The sequence below is a fragment of the Lepidochelys kempii genome, chromosome 1 (genome assembly GCF_965140285.1).
Source record: "Lepidochelys kempii isolate rLepKem1 chromosome 1, rLepKem1.hap1, whole genome shotgun sequence".
In the NCBI taxonomy this organism is placed as follows: domain Eukaryota; kingdom Metazoa; phylum Chordata; order Testudines; family Cheloniidae; genus Lepidochelys; species Lepidochelys kempii.
The window spans coordinates 252,632,836-252,647,414 of NC_136380.1; the positions used below are offsets into that span (position 1 = coordinate 252,632,836).

Below are 14,579 nucleotides of genomic sequence, written 5' to 3' on the forward strand. Positions count from 1 at the left end.
AGTATAAAAAGTCATTTTCATCAGATATTTTACGTTCTTCACAGCTCTGCCGCCTGTGTGTTCACCTAATTGTTCTAGTAATGCCGTCTGCAAAGAAAAGAACATGTGTCAGTGTAAGCCGTTTTATGAAGGAGATGGAATCACGTGTACAGGTGAATTCATGTACTTCTGTCCCAGACCTGAAGAAGAGCTCTGTGTAGCTCAAAAGTTTGCCTCTTTGACCAACCCGCGTTGGTCCAGTAAAAGATATTAACTCCCCCACCTTGTCTCTCCCTGAACCTTAAAGGCAAACGTTGTTTTCACCTAGCCATTCACTTTAATACACAGGACTAATCAGGGTGAAATGTTAACTATCAAAGAGGGGCCTGAACCAAAACTTCTGATCTAAAGACTTTCAGTGACTTCAGTGGGAGCTGGACCAGACCACCCGTCCCAAACGTCCCTGACTTTGAGACACATCACTCATCAGTCTCTGAAATAAATAAAGAGTAGTTACAGATTTTTCTTATACAGAGCGTGAGGTCAATGCGTGGTTGCAACCATTGTAATAGATGGTACTGTTTGGCCCTGGAAGGTGCAACACAGGGTGATTTCACTGGGGCTTCACATATATATGTGAGGGCAACAAGATAGCTAGCCAGCTCTATTTGGGTATGGGAGGACTTTGTGGTTTTCCAGCTCAATAATTCATTTTCAGCAATCTTTGTTTGATTACCTGAGGCAAGGAAACTCTCTGACAATATTACTTGAGAGCTAGTCAGTCATTATTGCTGGGACACATCATCTCCTCCACAGACCCATTATGTGGAGGGTTCCTTCATCTGGTAAGGGGGCTTGGCACATTTCCCACTCTCCGTTGTATGGAGTCAGGATTGTGGAAGGAGTAGGTATGCTGCAGGACCACAGCAAATACACATTGTCCCCCTTCCATCCCAGCAGAAGTTAGCCAGAAAAATTAGTGCATCCCCAGGTTGTAGTAACCTTTCTATAATCCACCCCCAGGTTTATTAGGAGCCAACGTGGCCTGGGTGGAGTCCTTATTAGAGTAGCTCCATCATGGTACCAAGGAGCCAAGCAGAGCCACTGGGAGGTACAGAGCATGCGTGGCCCTGGCTTCTGGAGAATCTGCCACTCTTGGGGACTGGTTTTTGATGGGGTTGAGATCAGGAGGGACTTGTCCTGCTGCCCTCTGGGACAATGCAGAGGAATCTATAATCCTCATGGAGGTTTCCTTTCAAAAATTCCCATGCTGAAGCAGGAGAGGAGGTCTGGGCCAGTCCTACTATGTTAGATAAGGGATGTGCCCAAGCCCCTGAAGAGGACTGGGGCCCCTTTTGTGTAGGACTCTCTACAAAATAGAGAGTAGCCAAAGAAGCTTACAGTCTCATCAGCCAAAAAATGTTCCAGTTGCTTTTAAATAACTGGAGCCAGCATTTCCTTGTGAAGGCAAGACACTCTTTAAAAATACCCTAACTCACCTTTTTTTTTTTTTTTTTTTGCTTTGTAGCTGTGAATCTTTGTAAACAAAACAATGGTGGGTGTCACCAGAATTCGAAATGTACCCAAACTGGTGTGAAAGTCCTTTGTAGCTGTCAGAAAGGATACACAGGAGATGGACACACCTGCCTTCCTATCAATCCTTGTGCTGATGGGCTCAATGGTGGTTGCCATGAGCATGCCCTTTGTACAATGACAGGACCTGTAAGTTGTTGAGGGGGAGGGGGATGGGGCTGGCTTTTTTGTCTTTGAAATCCTGACTAGACACCCACTCCACCTCCTAATGAAGTCAACAGGAGTCTTTCCAGTGACTTCAGTGGGAGCTGGACCAGACCACCCCTCCCAAATGTCCCTGACTTTGAGACTCATCAGTCCCAGCCTGCTTTCTACATAACTTTGGTGTCCACTCAGCTTACTGGTGGAAACTGTTTATATTAGAAATGCAGTATCATGAAACTGAGGTTATTTATACTAAAGGAATGGATCCCACAACATGTTCAAGTATTCTGCATGTATATTTTGATAACCCTTATGCTGAGTGTCTCACCCCTCCCCACATTTGGGCCTTGGCAGGCTGGAATGTATAAGATGCCTAGAGGAGATGTAAATATTCCTACAGCTAAATCTATCTTCTCAGCCTATTTCAATCAGTGTATTATTAAATTATTTTCATGGTTCCATATGTATTTATTTAATTTTGTTTTGAGTGGCTACCATGTATATTTATTATTATAATTCTTCAAAGCATATTCTGAGCGGTTTAGGTATAAATGCTTTGACCCTTAATTCAGCAAAGCACATAAAAGTATGTACATAAGTGTTTTGTTCAATAAGGATGAATTCTAATATGTGTGTAAGTGGTTTATTGAGTCATAGCTTTTTTGCTAGTGGCATGTTAGCAAATGCACAGTGTGCTGTTGCGGGACTCAGCAAACGGGATACTTCCATGCATTCAGAAAATGCTATTTTAGGCTGTCATTTTTATGTTTCTAAAACATTCTGTTTGGACATTTTTATTCTCTCTCCTACCAGGATAAACGCAAATGTGAATGTAAAAATAACTACGTTGGTGATGGGCTTGACTGCACTGTGATGCAGCTTCCAGTTGACCGTTGTTTGCAAGACAACGGGCAGTGCCATGCCGATGCCAACTGTGCCGATCTTCACTTCCAGGGTCAGTATGCCAGATAGACTCAGAAGTAGTGTGGTATGCAGAGCTCAGGCTAGGATCCTTCAACTGGATCCCTCCAGGTGGACTCCTGAGTCCATGTCAAGTTTCACTGAAGTCAAAGGGGTTCTGCACAGATGTAGTCATTTAGGCCCCAACTGAGCAATCAATCCCTCTTCAGCAAATCACTTAAGCACACGCTTAAGTCCTGGCAAAGTAATGGGACTTACGCACATGCTTAAAGTTTAAGAATGTGCTTTAATATTTTGTGAGTTGGGACCTTTGAAAGCAACCGATTAAAATGATTCCAAATGGAAATATTACCCCACAAGTGGCTTGTTACATGCTAGCTCCATTTCATGAAAATTCCTCAAGGATTGCTCAAGCTATTACAGAACAGGGCACTTTATGCCCAGAGAGTTAACCCACCTACAGCCCTAAAGTTAAATTATTGATTGTTTACTTACAGATGCTACAGTTGGAGTCTTCCATTTGCGCTCTCCCCAAGGGCAGTACAAACTGACTTATGAAAAAGCAAAGGAGGCCTGTGCCAGGGAAGGGGCAACAATAGCTACATATAATCAGCTGTCATATGCTCAGAAGGTGACATAGTGCTGAACTTCAGTGGCAATGGACTCAGTGTGTGTGTACTGTATTTAGTGGCTCCACAAGGCTGAAACACAACTGTGAGACTTAGCTATTTGGAAGTTGAATGCTACAAGGATATACATTTATATCCTAAGAAATGCAACTTCTTCGCTGTAGGAGTAGGCTTGGTAGAATTTGATTATTATTTTTTTAATTTCAACAGATAATATTAATGTTTATTTGTAAGCTTTTTTAGATTTTTATTAATTTAAATTTTGGCAGTTGTGCAAAATTATTGGTTTTAAACATTTTTTTAGCTATTTAAATATTCACACTTCTGGGAAATTATTGGGGGAGGGGGAAGAGTGGTCAGACAATTATTTAATGACAGTAGATGTTGAGATCCAAACAGTTAAAGCTTTATAACCATTAAAACACAAATTGCCAATATCACAGGTCAAAATATACAAAGTAAATAACCTGAAATCAACAAATCATACCTGTTTTTACTATTCATTCACTAGTCCATTTGTAACAAGGCTAATTCAAAAGTCTAAATCGCTGGGTTTTGACTAAGTTCTCAAGCAGCATTTTTCTTACTTTGCCTGTCTGTAAATTTCAGTCATCATCAGTGGAAATTATTTAAAGAGACCCATTATTTAAAGAGACAAGAGATACTGGTAAGATGAAAGACTGGAGTGTGTACAAGTGTGTAAATTTTCTTCTTGGGCACGTAGAGCAGCCTGAACCAACCCCAAGGATCCAGAGCCCTCTGGACTTTGGGCACATTCAGCTCTGGATCTGAACAATTCAGTTCAGACTCCTCTTTAGTGTAAATATTTCTCTGTGACAGCAAAGCCAGCAGTAACATTGGCTTTGAGTTTACTGAATATTTATTAAAAAAAGAAAAGGAGTACTTTTGGCACCTTAGAGACTAACAGATTTATTTGAGCATAAGCTTTTGTGAGCTACAGCTCACTTCATTGGATGCATTCGATGAAGTGAGCTGTAGCTCACGAAAGCTTATGCTCAAATAAATTTGTTAGTCTCTACGGTGCCATAAGTACTCCTTTTTTTTGTGAATACAGACTAACACGGCTGCTACTCTGAAACCTGAATATTTATTATTCACATTTAATTGAACTTGTCAACGCTTCTTCTGTGTTGATAAAAAGAGGTCATTTTTATTCCTGTTTTGCACACAAAAGCCACCCAACCGCTGCTAAGCACTCTTTGGCCCTGCTCCTGCATTGAGTTCTGCATAGACAAACCCCCTGCACCTGGGACTCCACGCACAGGTGAGATGGTCAGTGCAGGATTGTGCTGAGTTGAAATTCACCTTGTGCAGAGAGCCCACACAAAGCCAATGCACGGCTTAAGCCCTCAAAATAGGATTTAAGTAGGACTTCTGTGGCATGTAGGCATTATGTTGGCCCTTGGTGGGAGGAGGAGTTTCACTCACAGTGTGTTAGATTAATTACAGTTCTGTTTCCTCTGTGCTTTACAATATTATTAATGTGTTGGTTACAGGCACAATACCACTTCTGTGCTGCTGGCTGGTTAGATAATGAAAGAGTTGGTTATCCAACTGCCTTCTCTTCCCCAAACTGTGGATCAGGATTTGTTGGAATAGTTGACTATGGACCTAGAGTCAACCTGAGTGAAACCTGGGATGTCTTCTGCTACAGAGTCAAAGGTAACGGAGTACCTACTGCCTACATCTATGGTAGTTTGGTCAAAAGGACACTATAATTAGTTCCAGTAATGTCACTAAGTTTAAAGTGCCCAGCCCATAGTATTGGCAACAGGTTCTCTTTCTAAGCTAGGAAAAATTTCTTTGGACTGGAAAATTATTTTTCTTCCACAGAGCAGTAGCAACCAGTGTCCTGGAATAGACCATTCATTCTTGGCTTGTTATCTAAAAGACATGTATTTGTATTTTACAGATGTGAACTGCACGTGTAAGACTGGCTATGTGGGTAATGGCTTCACATGTAGCGGGAACCTGCTACAGGTCCTGATGTCTTTCCCCATGTTTACAAACTTCTTGTCGGTATGGACTAAAGAAGAAGTACACTGTTTTGAGATACAAACAAACTAAACCAAGTTGCATAGCATAGCAAATACCCCACACATTTGTTTACATGTAAATGTTTGCTTTATTAGCTCATTCCACTCACATTGAATAGCATACCTGGCTGGGTAATCTCACTCTTCTCTTACTATATGAGAAAGTAAATATGAGCATTATAAAATGCAGCACTAAAGCAGGGTGGAGCCTTTGAAATCATGATTTAAAAAAATCACTGGTTTAAATCAGGTGGAGACTTTATAAAAATAAATTGAAAATTTGTGTTTGTTGAAAAATGTAGATTGAACTAATATGTTAATAGGGGGGTTGATTTAATTTTAAATGCCACAACGGGTAGAATATTTTATTTGAATTTTACCACACTGCTAGAGGCAAAAGATTGACATTTAAAGCCCTGATCCTGCAAACACCAAGGTAGGTATGTAACTTTGCTCATATGAATAGGCTCACTGATGACAATGGGTCTACTCGTGCTTTCAAGTTAAGTCTGTGCATAAGAATTTGCAGCATCAAGGGTTAAAATTGTCATCTTAATAAAAATTTCTCTCTAAGGGTATGTCTGCACCGGAGCTAATTTCCAGCTGAGGCAGAGATATCACGCCAGCTCCGATCGAGCTAGCGTGCGAAAGGTAGCAGTGTAGCCTTAGCTGCACGGGCGGCAGGAGGGGCTAACCATCCTGCGTATACACCTAGTGTTTCAGGCAGGATTGTATTTGGGTGGCTAACCAGTCCTGCTGCCTGGGTGGCTGCAGCGACACTGCTATTTTTAGCATGCTAGCTCAGTCACCGCTAGTGTGGGTATGTCTCCCCGAGCTGGGAGTTACAACCCTGGCTCCAGTGTACGTATTCCCTTAATAGGATAAAATGGTTGTCAGTTCAAAGTTGTTTCAGTGTTAACAATGAAGTTGTGGTTTTTTACATATTCATTCAGCTTTTGTCACAATAACTGGACCATAATCCAGATTGCCCTCAATTAAGAATGAATTTTGTTTCTTCCTAGGAAGTCCTGGTTTACTCTAACAGCTCCACAAAAGGCAAAGAGTTCCTGAAATACCTCACAAACTTGTCAACCCGGGCCACTCTCTTTGCCCCAAACAATAATGGGCTAAGAGAAAATGAGGTGAGTATCTATTTAACCTTTTCTTTCATTCTGAGCAGGCATGCTGGAGTCCAATAGTAACTGTTAAAATTTAATTTGAATGAATAAATCTCAGGAAGAGACAGCAGGCCGAAGGGTTTTATTAGGTTGCTAATTGGATAGGCAGACTTGTCTGTCTTATTTTTTTCTCAGACAATCATGAATACATGTTGAGCCACTTTTAAGAATTTTCTGTACAATGGGTTTTGTTGCCACATATGAAAGTCCTTTCAAGGCAAGGTCAGCTCTCACTTATCTGCAACTGCATCTGTAAGGACAGTTATTAAGAGAAAGTTGTGTGTAATTTTGGTATCTGGTATTTGTTACACATCCATTCAGAGGAGGTTATTCTTCTACCTTATCACGTCCTTCATCCCTTTCCAATCAACTGTTGCTTTAAATTTTACGGGTGGAATCCTGGTCATTGACTTCAGTGTGGTCAGGAGTTCATTCTAAGGCCTGGGTTATCCCACAGTGGGACCAGAAGTTCATCCTGTGGCCTGCACGATCCCCCAGTGGTGCACTAGGTAGTTTGAAACTTGTACATTTCTTAAAGGTTTCCCACAAACACATTTTTTAAAGAAGTGGGGTTGTAGCGTTGTTTGATTCTTCAAGGCTCTTCTGTTCCTGTGATAGTGCAGAAAGACCAGCAAGAAGGGGAAGCCTTTTGTCCAGCTAACGTGTTTTGTTTTGTGTAATACTCTAGGGCCAAAAGAGCTATAGCCCCTCTTGCTCAAGACCACTATGTCAGGGAATGCAAGTAGCAGAAATGGAGAATTTCAAGAGCCAGCCAGGGAATTTAATCTAGTGGTAAAATCAGCTGGGTGAGTTAGATTGGTAAATGTGTCTATTTTCCTCTTCTTTAGACACTTTCTGGACGAGACATTGAGTATCATCTGTCCAATTCTAGCACACTGTTTTATGAAGACTTGACCAATGGGACTACTCTTCAAACAAGGATAGAGAAAAGACTCTTAATTACATACAGCATAGGTCAGGATTACCAAATCCCGACAAAGAAGAAGGTATCTGTGTTAAAAATAAGTCTGCTGTCCTCACTCCTATCCACCATATTGTCCTTTGTCTTGTTTATTAGCAAGCACCACACAATCCAGGGTAGCCTTGTCCGAGAGAGAAGCAGCAAGCCAGGAGACTGCAATGATTTCTAGTGCACGTTATTCAGCATTTCATTACAGGGTACTGTTGAGTTACAGAAAGCTTGAAACGTGGGGTGGGGGAAGATGGTGGTTGGCCAATATGGCCAGAAGCATGTAACAGCACAGTGTAGGCTTGGGCCTAACTTGCACTTCAGGGTGGTAGGAGAGCTGGAGTTCGGTGGGAGAGGGGGAGCGGCATTTAGTTTACTACTAAGGAACATTCTTAGTTCCTGATCGAAATTTTTCATTAAAAACAAAAATGGACCAAAACTGGCCTTTTAGATGAACATTTTCACAGAAAATTGATTTTTTAAAAAATAGTTTCTGCCATTTCCTCAAAAAGCTGACACCCCCCACTCCCTCCCCCCCCCCAAAAAAAAACAAAACAGAAAAAGTCAAAACAGAAAATTCTTACATTTTGGAAAAAACGTAACTTTTCATTTTTGGTGAAATTGTCACCTTCTGCCCAGCTCGAACACTTTGAATGACAGCAGCCTCTATGTAGCAACTCCCTTGGGCTAGACTCTGGATGCATGTGTAACCCACATACCTCCTGGGTGTGGCGTTCTGTCCCATCTAGTGGCACCAAGACCACTTAGAGAGAGAGATTAATGAGTTTGCTCTACAGCCTTAGCTAACAGCCAGTTGGCTTTTAGCTCATGCAGTAGAGGCTCATGCACTAAGTTGCAGAGGTCCCAGGTTCGATCCCGCCTGCCGATGACCAGAGTCTGTTGGTGTTACACATGTATAGCAAAAGAGAGTCCTTACCCTAAAGAGCTTGTCAGCAAGCAGGACTGTTGCAGACAAGCTTCCAAAGAACGTGTGGCTAGTGTTCCTTGGCTAGAACAGAAGTGTGGACTTCTGAGGAAGGTGATGCATGGGAATAAATGAGAGCAGAGAAGAGATGGAAAGAAGATTGCTCTAGAACTCTCCCCTGTATCCAGAAAAACATTCAGGGGTGACAATTACAGCATATCAGATAAGGAATTTAAAAATGAAATTCCACCCTCTGTTCCATTCTACTACCCAGTTAGAATATATTAGAACAGCCGAACCATTGTCTCAGCACGGTACTAAGATGTATAGCTCCTTAAAATAATCTTTTCACTGCCACTTTCCCCTTATCTGACACTTGAGTTAGAAAATAACCAGAGATCTATTGAGGGGATTTGTCCTCCTTGAACCTCAGTCAGTGGGGGATGGGGAGGTGTGTTGTACCAGCCCATGTGTCCAGTCGATTTTGGTCTCCAGATGATTGGAATACACAACCCTCCACCACGCTGTTTAAAATCCACCCAGAGAACATCCAATTTATTTTCTAGTCCCCTGGATTTGCATAAACAGCACTTGAGGCTTCTCAGCATGCACGTGAATGAGCATGCTCCCAACACCAGAGTACACTCCTGTTAACAAGTATACTCCAGCACGCACAACTGTATCCCTACAAAGATGTCGAGCCCTTTAAACACAGGTCACATGTTTGTACAGTTATAAGCCAACAGTGGGCTGCATGCCAATCTTCAACTGGCTGAGTTAAACCATCTTTGATTTTCCTAGTTACAGCAGTGCCCAAAGGCGTGTAAGAATGGAAGGGAAACGAGACAGCTGACTTACAAGTGTGCACCCTCCATTCAGCTAAGCACTTGCCTCTCTCTAGCACTATGAAACAGCCCCACAACGCACTTTCAAGGCTTTTAAAATGAGCACTGACAGGCTAGTAAAAGTAGGGAAGATCGAAATTATAACCTAGGCCAGGGGTGGCTAACCTGTGGCTCCGGGGCCACGTACGGCTCTTCAGAAGTTAATATGCGGCTCCTTGTATAGGCACCGACTCCAGGCTGGAGCTACAAACACCAACTTTCCAATGTGCCGGGGGGTGCTCACTGCTCAACCCCTGGCCCTGCCCCCACTCCACCCCTTCCCCTGAGCCTGCCATGCTCTCCCTCCTGCACGCCACAAAACAGCTGATCGGGAGGTGCAGGGAGGGAGTGGGAGATGCTGATCTGCAAGGCTGCTGGTGGATGGGAGGCACTGGGAGCGGGGAACTGATGGGAGGCTGCTGACGTATTACTGAGGCTCTTTGGCAATGTACATTGGTAAATGCTGGCTCCTTCTCAGGCTCAGGTTGGCCACCCCTGACCTAGGCAGTAACAGTAATAGTTTTCCTTTTATAGTGCCTCTTTCACTTCTCCCTTCTGGTGGAAGCATTACATTTGTGCTTGCAAAACTGAAAATGCTTTAATCTAATCCCTGAGGCCCTGGCACAGATCCACACATTCACACTGGAGGACGACATCTGAACAGGGGTGTTATTTAGAGGTCAAGCAAACACCTGCATCCACGCACCCTATCGGACCCTAGAAACTGACATTCCACATGAAGTGGCTGAGCCCCAAAATCCTTTTCATAAGAACGTTCATGCTGCCAGGAGAGACTATAACTCAGAATCATGCTGGCTGACTTCTACCATCTCTTGTGCAGTGCAGACAAAAGTCCATGTGATTCTGTTCTGTCTATGTAGCAAAGGCTGCTTTGCTCACTGTTGGCACAGCAAACATGTTATGACTCACTCACGAGCAAGATCATTTGCGTTAATTCTTATTTAAAATATAATGCTTTAGACAGGGTTCAACACTGCACGTGGTTTTAGAGGGACTAGAAAAAAACCAGGTAAGATGACTGTAGCCTCAGCCATGCCCCACATACAGTGAGCACAGCTCTGGGGTAAAAGAAGCTGTTTGCAGCTTCCTGATCCTGGAGCCAAGCAGAGACCGGTTTGCCACTGGCATCATTGAGAGCAGCCCTGCCTCACCAGCCAGAGATTGTCACATCCCCCGCCCTCAGAAACTCCCCTGGCACAGCTCCATAGTGTAGGAAGCTGGATATGCTAAATCTACATCAGCAAAAGATTCCTCAACAGTGGAAGAATCACCAGATGATGAGATCCAGCTCCTGTTTGCCATAGAAGCAGAATAAAAAGGGACCAGACAGAGGCTCGGGATGGTTCCATAGGCAGCAAGAGTTCAAGATGAGTTTGTCAATTGCATTTAGAACAGTCTGGAGTGACTGTAGGACTGGTTGATCCATAGCCCATTACTGCTCCCTTTTCATCTCCAGATTGCCCATTCAACTAGAGCCCAGGGAAGCAGTGACCAAATGGTGCCATCCAAGACCTGTTACGTGGCCTATATGAAATGAGTTGGTGGGCTCAGACTGGTTGACAGGTGTCCACCTTGCAATGCCACCAGAACAAATAGTATTTAATGATAACCTCAGCAGAAAGCCAAAAATTGATGGGCATGGAGATGACAATGCTCCTGGCCAGGGTTGAGATTCAGTGGCAAGGCCATGAGGAGAGGGTTGTCCTATTGCTCCCTGTCTTGTACTTTGCTATTGAGTCAGGATTGTCAGTTTCATAAATCACTAAAAACATGACACAGATGAAGTGAAATTAATTTCCTAGCATTGTCCATTCCTAGATTCCCGCTCCTGTTGGTTAGCTCTGGCAGAGAGGAGCCCTCAGAGGGTTTGAGCAATTGTGGGCTGATGTCCAATAACCAGGCAGGGTATTTTCTTTGGGCAGATGTATAATTACACAAGAAGAGTCTCCCTTTCCTAACCAGTGAAAGACATAAGGGAAATAAATCTAAATTTTACTTTGCTTCTGAAATCAGGAAGGTCAAAACTCAGTTCCCATTGTTCTTTTTCTTGTTTAGAATGAGACCAGATACGTGGATGGAAAATCTATTCTTGAATGGAATATCATTGCTTCCAATGGAGTAATCCATGTCATTTCAGAGCCTTTAAAAGCTCCTCCTCCACCACCTGTAAGTATTTGTTGTTCTGTCTTTTGAGATCATTGCTGTCAGTTGTGAATAACTTGTCCATAAAATCTTCCTATAATTCCTTATAAAGTAGCCTGTCAGTTGCATTCTGGTTTTATTTCCAGGTTAAGAATTTACTTTAGCATAAATTGAATTTAAAGAACTCAAGGACAAAGTTACTGGTAGAATTGGTCAAATTTTTTTCTGATGGAACAATTACCTGCTGGAAAATGCTGATTTGATTGAATCAAGTAATTCTGTGGGAATCTGCGAATTCCATCAAAACTTCCTATGGAAGCTTCAGCTCCCCCAGATCTCTGGCTCCCCTGAGGCTAGCTGGGAAGCTGGTTTACCACATCAGAAATTTTTGGAAAAAATCCATTTCAGTTCTTCCAGAATGGAGTTCTTTGAAAGTTTCTGTCCTAGGGAAAAATTTGCATTTCTGATTTTTCATTGCGACTCGGCACAAAAATAATTCTGTGATATTTTCTGTGGGATGGAAATTCCAATTCCTGCACAGTTTTGATTAGCAGATTATCACCACAAATCATACCAAGATAGCAAGGCTCACGAACACACTTATTCTCCTTTCAGCTTGTGCAAGCTTGGCACTTTGTCATATTCTGAGCAAGATCACCCTAAGAGCTTGTCTACACATAAGTTGAACTGCTTTAGCTACAGTTTAGGTATAGTTGTACCAGTTTGACCTTCTCAGTCCAGTTATAGTGGAACAATCCCATCCAGTGTCGGTGCAATTATACTGCTATAAGCATTTACCGCAGCGTAGCCTGTCCCTGTACAGAAAGGGGAATAAACTATTCCAATCTAAGGCATCTTGCTACTATATAACTGCATCCGCATTTGGGGATATACTCATGTAAGTATTTTGTTAATAGCTCACACCCCCAGCTAACAAACAGTGTGCGTGTAGACCAGGATTTATCATTCCACTCCCATACGCTTACCTGCACACAAGATTCTATTGCAAAGGGCTACATTTCCCACCTTTACAGTGCAATCGTCTAACCGTGTTTTTTTCATAAGAAGGAACCTTCTCTGGGGAAAGGGATCGCTGACTGATCAATGAGCAGCTTGGATTCGGTTATAAAATGAGGGTTTGTTTTAACTCGTGTTTATGAGGGTCTGAGACCTGGGAACTGTCAAGCACAAAAGCTGATCAAGAAGAATTAAACTAGCGGCAGCATCCCTGCCACCTACGCTGCCGTTGGCATCCTTACGGTGCACAGCATTTTAAATTATGGACTCCCGCTTTGGAATGATGCTCAGTGCCCGGCTCCAGCACTCACTCCTCTCTCTATGATCAGGCTTCTCTCCACACTGGATTTGGAACAGGAATATTCTTTGCCATCATCCTGGTTATTGGAATCGTGGCTTTTGTCGGGTACTCGTACTTCAGATTCAAGAGGAGAAATATTGGCTTCCAGTATTTCAAGGTAGGAGGAGGTTGAGTGTGAAATTGAATGAGAAGCGGTCGACACCTACTCATGCCTATCCCCATTTAGGGGCAGATACAAGCTACAATATCCGTCCTGTTTGGGTCGGTCTTCAAAAGTGTCCTTCCTTGTTACTCTGCTAGTTAGTAAATACGCTTGTTTGCATCAAAACCTTCCCCACCCCCGCCCAAACCCTCATGGCTGCCTCTGTGTGCGGGGTCAAACTCTGTTCCTGAGAATCTAGGGGCTGTTCCTACACTTGGAGAGAGGCAAAGTCTCTTCAAATAGTCACAATGCAGCCTTGCCCAGGCAAACCAAAAGCCTGCACAAGGAATCTCCCAGCCCATTTACCTCAAAGCAAGGACCAGAGACCTAGTCAAGGGAGCACAAGAGCCTAAACATAGAAGCAGCAGGGCCATGGCCTATCCTACTCAACAGCAGTCCTGAGTGGGCCACGTGCTCTGTGGGGATGCAGTGTGCATGCGGTCCTGCACACCAGGTGAAAGTGTGCTTTCCTGAGGCACAGTCCTTCCAAGAACTCTCCCTAGGGCAGTGTTCACACCCAGCCACGGCCACAGCCTTGCTCAAAGCTTGTATTCTACAGCAGCCCTGACCCAAGGTCCTATTTCTCCAGCTCACCTAGACACTCAGCTTCAGGAGGCCATTAATTTGGAAGCCTAACTATGCCCACTTAAGTGGGCACCACCAAATACCCCTGTTTTACCACCAAGTGTCATGATAGTCCTGGGCTTGTCCAGCGTGTGTGTTTGAACTGAGATTTGATAGCAAGGAAGGCCAGAGAGTTAGACCAGCATTTGCTAAGGTTCTAAAAGGTAAGTTTAGGTGTGATATTTAACATGGGAGCGAGCCAACATGATTGCTTCCTGTGAAGGCACTATGCAAAACTAATCTAGTAACAAAACTATTCAGCACAAGCTACAAGGATGGACGATTTAAAAAAAGTGTGTGGGGGGGGTCATGTAAAAGGATCAATCTAAAAGAAATTTCCCCCAGAAACAGCCAGTTTTTGTCCCTACCTATTCTAGCCCCTACATATAAACATGAATAGTCATTTAGGATTGTAAGAGGAATATTGACCAAGGGAAACTGTGATTTATTTGTATTATGCACCCAGAGGCCTAAAGTGAGATTGGGAACCCAGTCTGCTAGGCATGGTTCAAATCACACTTCCCAGGCTAAAGCATTTGCAATCTAAGTAGAGAAGACAAAGGCTGAGGGGAGGGGGGAAGAGGCAAATTGATTGCCATGGTAGAGCCGGTACCAGAACTCAGGTCACCCGAGTCCAGGTCCAGCACTCTAGTCATTCGAGCACCCCGCCTCCAATCACTACACCAATACACATTATTTGGTTAGGTGCAGCAGAGTCAATGAAATGCCGAATGCCTCACTGGATATGCTAACGGCAGAATGATGTATTTTAAATGGGTGTATGGTTTTATACAGTCAAAAGAAGATATAGATGTGACAGCACTAGACAAGCCACGGCTTTCAAACATCACAAATCCCTCCTATGAAAGTTCTGCTCCTCCTCCTCCACCAGAGCCTGCCTACGAGCCTTTCTCTGTAAGTTTTCACTTTGATTTTGGAGATTATGATAATAGTTTAAGATCATGGAGATGGAATTCTGCAAGGGGACAATG

The 14,579-nt window shown here is 43.2% G+C and overlaps 1 protein-coding gene across 1 annotated transcript in view; it reads left to right on the forward strand.

Moving 5' to 3' along the window:
- The window catches only part of STAB2 (stabilin 2), a 137,008-nt gene that overhangs the window by 118,776 nt on the left and 3,653 nt on the right, over positions 1-14,579 (forward strand). The window contains exons 58-68 of the mRNA XM_073323666.2: positions 45-152; positions 1,508-1,701; positions 2,530-2,671; positions 3,135-3,268; positions 4,784-4,949; positions 5,200-5,306; positions 6,346-6,465; positions 7,350-7,508; positions 11,357-11,467; positions 12,790-12,918; positions 14,383-14,502. Of these exons, the coding sequence (XP_073179767.1) occupies positions 45-152; positions 1,508-1,701; positions 2,530-2,671; positions 3,135-3,268; positions 4,784-4,949; positions 5,200-5,306; positions 6,346-6,465; positions 7,350-7,508; positions 11,357-11,467; positions 12,790-12,918; positions 14,383-14,502 (1,490 nt within the window). The remainder of the gene's footprint in view (positions 1-44; positions 153-1,507; positions 1,702-2,529; positions 2,672-3,134; positions 3,269-4,783; positions 4,950-5,199; positions 5,307-6,345; positions 6,466-7,349; positions 7,509-11,356; positions 11,468-12,789; positions 12,919-14,382; positions 14,503-14,579) is intronic.